The 1,557-nt window shown below is 43.5% G+C and overlaps 1 protein-coding gene across 2 annotated transcripts; it reads right to left on the bottom strand.

Moving 5' to 3' along the window:
* Nucleotides 1-332: 332 nt before the first annotated feature.
* Nucleotides 333-1,220, bottom strand: LOC123251306 (L-lactate dehydrogenase A chain-like). Of its 2 annotated transcripts, XM_044680541.1 has the most exons (2): nt 990-1,220; nt 333-824 (listed from the first exon to the last, which is right to left on the bottom strand). In XM_044680541.1, exons 1-2 carry the CDS (start codon nt 1,218-1,220, stop codon nt 333-335), a joined length of 723 nt encoding a protein of 240 aa, XP_044536476.1. The 2 variants fall into 2 exon arrangements, with proteins under 2 accessions (XP_044536476.1, XP_044536475.1); XM_044680540.1 differs by having other exon boundaries at nt 333-1,220.
* Nucleotides 1,221-1,557: the final 337 nt, after the last annotated feature.

The raw sequence follows: 1,557 nt of genomic DNA, 5'->3' as shown, positions 1-1,557 counted from the left end.
AGTAAAGTGGAAGCATATTAGAAGGCTTTAAAACTGCAGCTGCTTCTGGATCCCCCCAAAGAGTGTCTGTCCTCTGCTTTATTTTTTTAAATCTTTTTTTTAAACCCTTAACTTCTGTGTATTGTCTCATAGGTGGAAGATTGGTAAGGGTGAGCAATGGGGGTCAAGTGACTTGCCCAGGGTTACACAGCTACGAGGCTGGATTTGAACCCAGGACCTCCTGTCTCTAGGCCTGACTCTCAATCCACTGAGCTACCCAGTTGCCCCCTGCCCTCTGCTTTAAATGAGTCTCTTTCTCCAGAGGTAACCTTTCCCACATCTGAAATGCCATTCTACCCCAAGATACATGGAACATTAAGGAAGACATCTTCATAGAGGCCCTTAATCATGGTGGAATTTGGATGCACTCTCCTAAGATTCTCCACGATGCTTTCTGCCAGGTCTGCCACAGACAAGCCAATGGCCCAGGAATTGTGGCCCTTCAACTTGATCGCCTCATAAGCACTTTCAACTACTTGTTTATGAACATCTTTCCAATGCTCTGAATCACCAGCAGGTCCTAGAGCAGGATGAAGAGTCTTCAGAGAGACACCAGCAACATTCACACCACTCCATACAGGAATATTTGAGTCTCCATATTCCCTAAGGATCCATCCATGACAGCTTGAAGAGTGGATACCGAGTTTCTCCCCTATCAGATAATGGAGATGGGCAGAATCCAGATTGCAACCACTTCTAATAACACGGTTTTTAGGAAAGCCACTTAGCTTCCAGGCTATATCAAAATATGTCAAAATATCCACTGGATTGGAGACACTAAGCAACTTGCAATTAGGGCTATATTTAACAATATTGAAAATGATGAACTTAAAGATATTCACATTACACTGAACCAAATTAAGATGACTTTCTCCTTCCTGCTGACATGCCCCAACAGTAATCACAACCAGCTTTGAGTTTGCAGTCATGGAATAGTCTTTGCTAGAGACAATCTTTGGTGTTTTGAGGAAAAGGCTGCCATGTTGGAGATCCATCATCTCTCCCTTTAGTTTGTCTTCTATAACATCAGCTAGGGCAAGTTCATCAGCCAAATCCTTCATCAAGATACTGATAGCATGTACCATGCCAACTGCTCCAACCCCAACTACAGTTATCTTGTTATGGGGAGTCTGGGCTTCCTTTAGGGCATCCACGATCAGCTGATCCTTGACAGTTCTCATATTCTTGGGGGGGGGAATCTAAGATTGCTGGTCAGGCTATAAAGAAGTCAGAGATGTATGTGAGGCTGCTGCTTCCAGACTTGTGCTGGAGTCCGTGTTTCTAAGGCTGACTTAAGCACTTGGCTAACTCCAAAGAATGATTTTCATTGCTCCTTCCACTCTGTTTCCTAGGCTGACTGCTGAGGCAAATACAGGGTCCCACTTTTTTCCTCTTTTTAAAGTAAGATTCAGTCTTTAGTCTAACTTCAAAAAGAACCAGAGATGACTTGTCTAACAAATAGTTGGGGAATCAAAGAACTCAGTGCCTCTGGGACTTTGCCATCTTACCTCTTACATC

Source organism: Gracilinanus agilis, chromosome 6 (assembly GCF_016433145.1).
Source record: "Gracilinanus agilis isolate LMUSP501 chromosome 6, AgileGrace, whole genome shotgun sequence".
Classification (NCBI taxonomy): domain Eukaryota; kingdom Metazoa; phylum Chordata; class Mammalia; order Didelphimorphia; family Didelphidae; genus Gracilinanus; species Gracilinanus agilis.
Note: the sequence above shows the minus strand (reverse complement) of the source record. Positions and strands in the feature narration are given on the sequence as shown.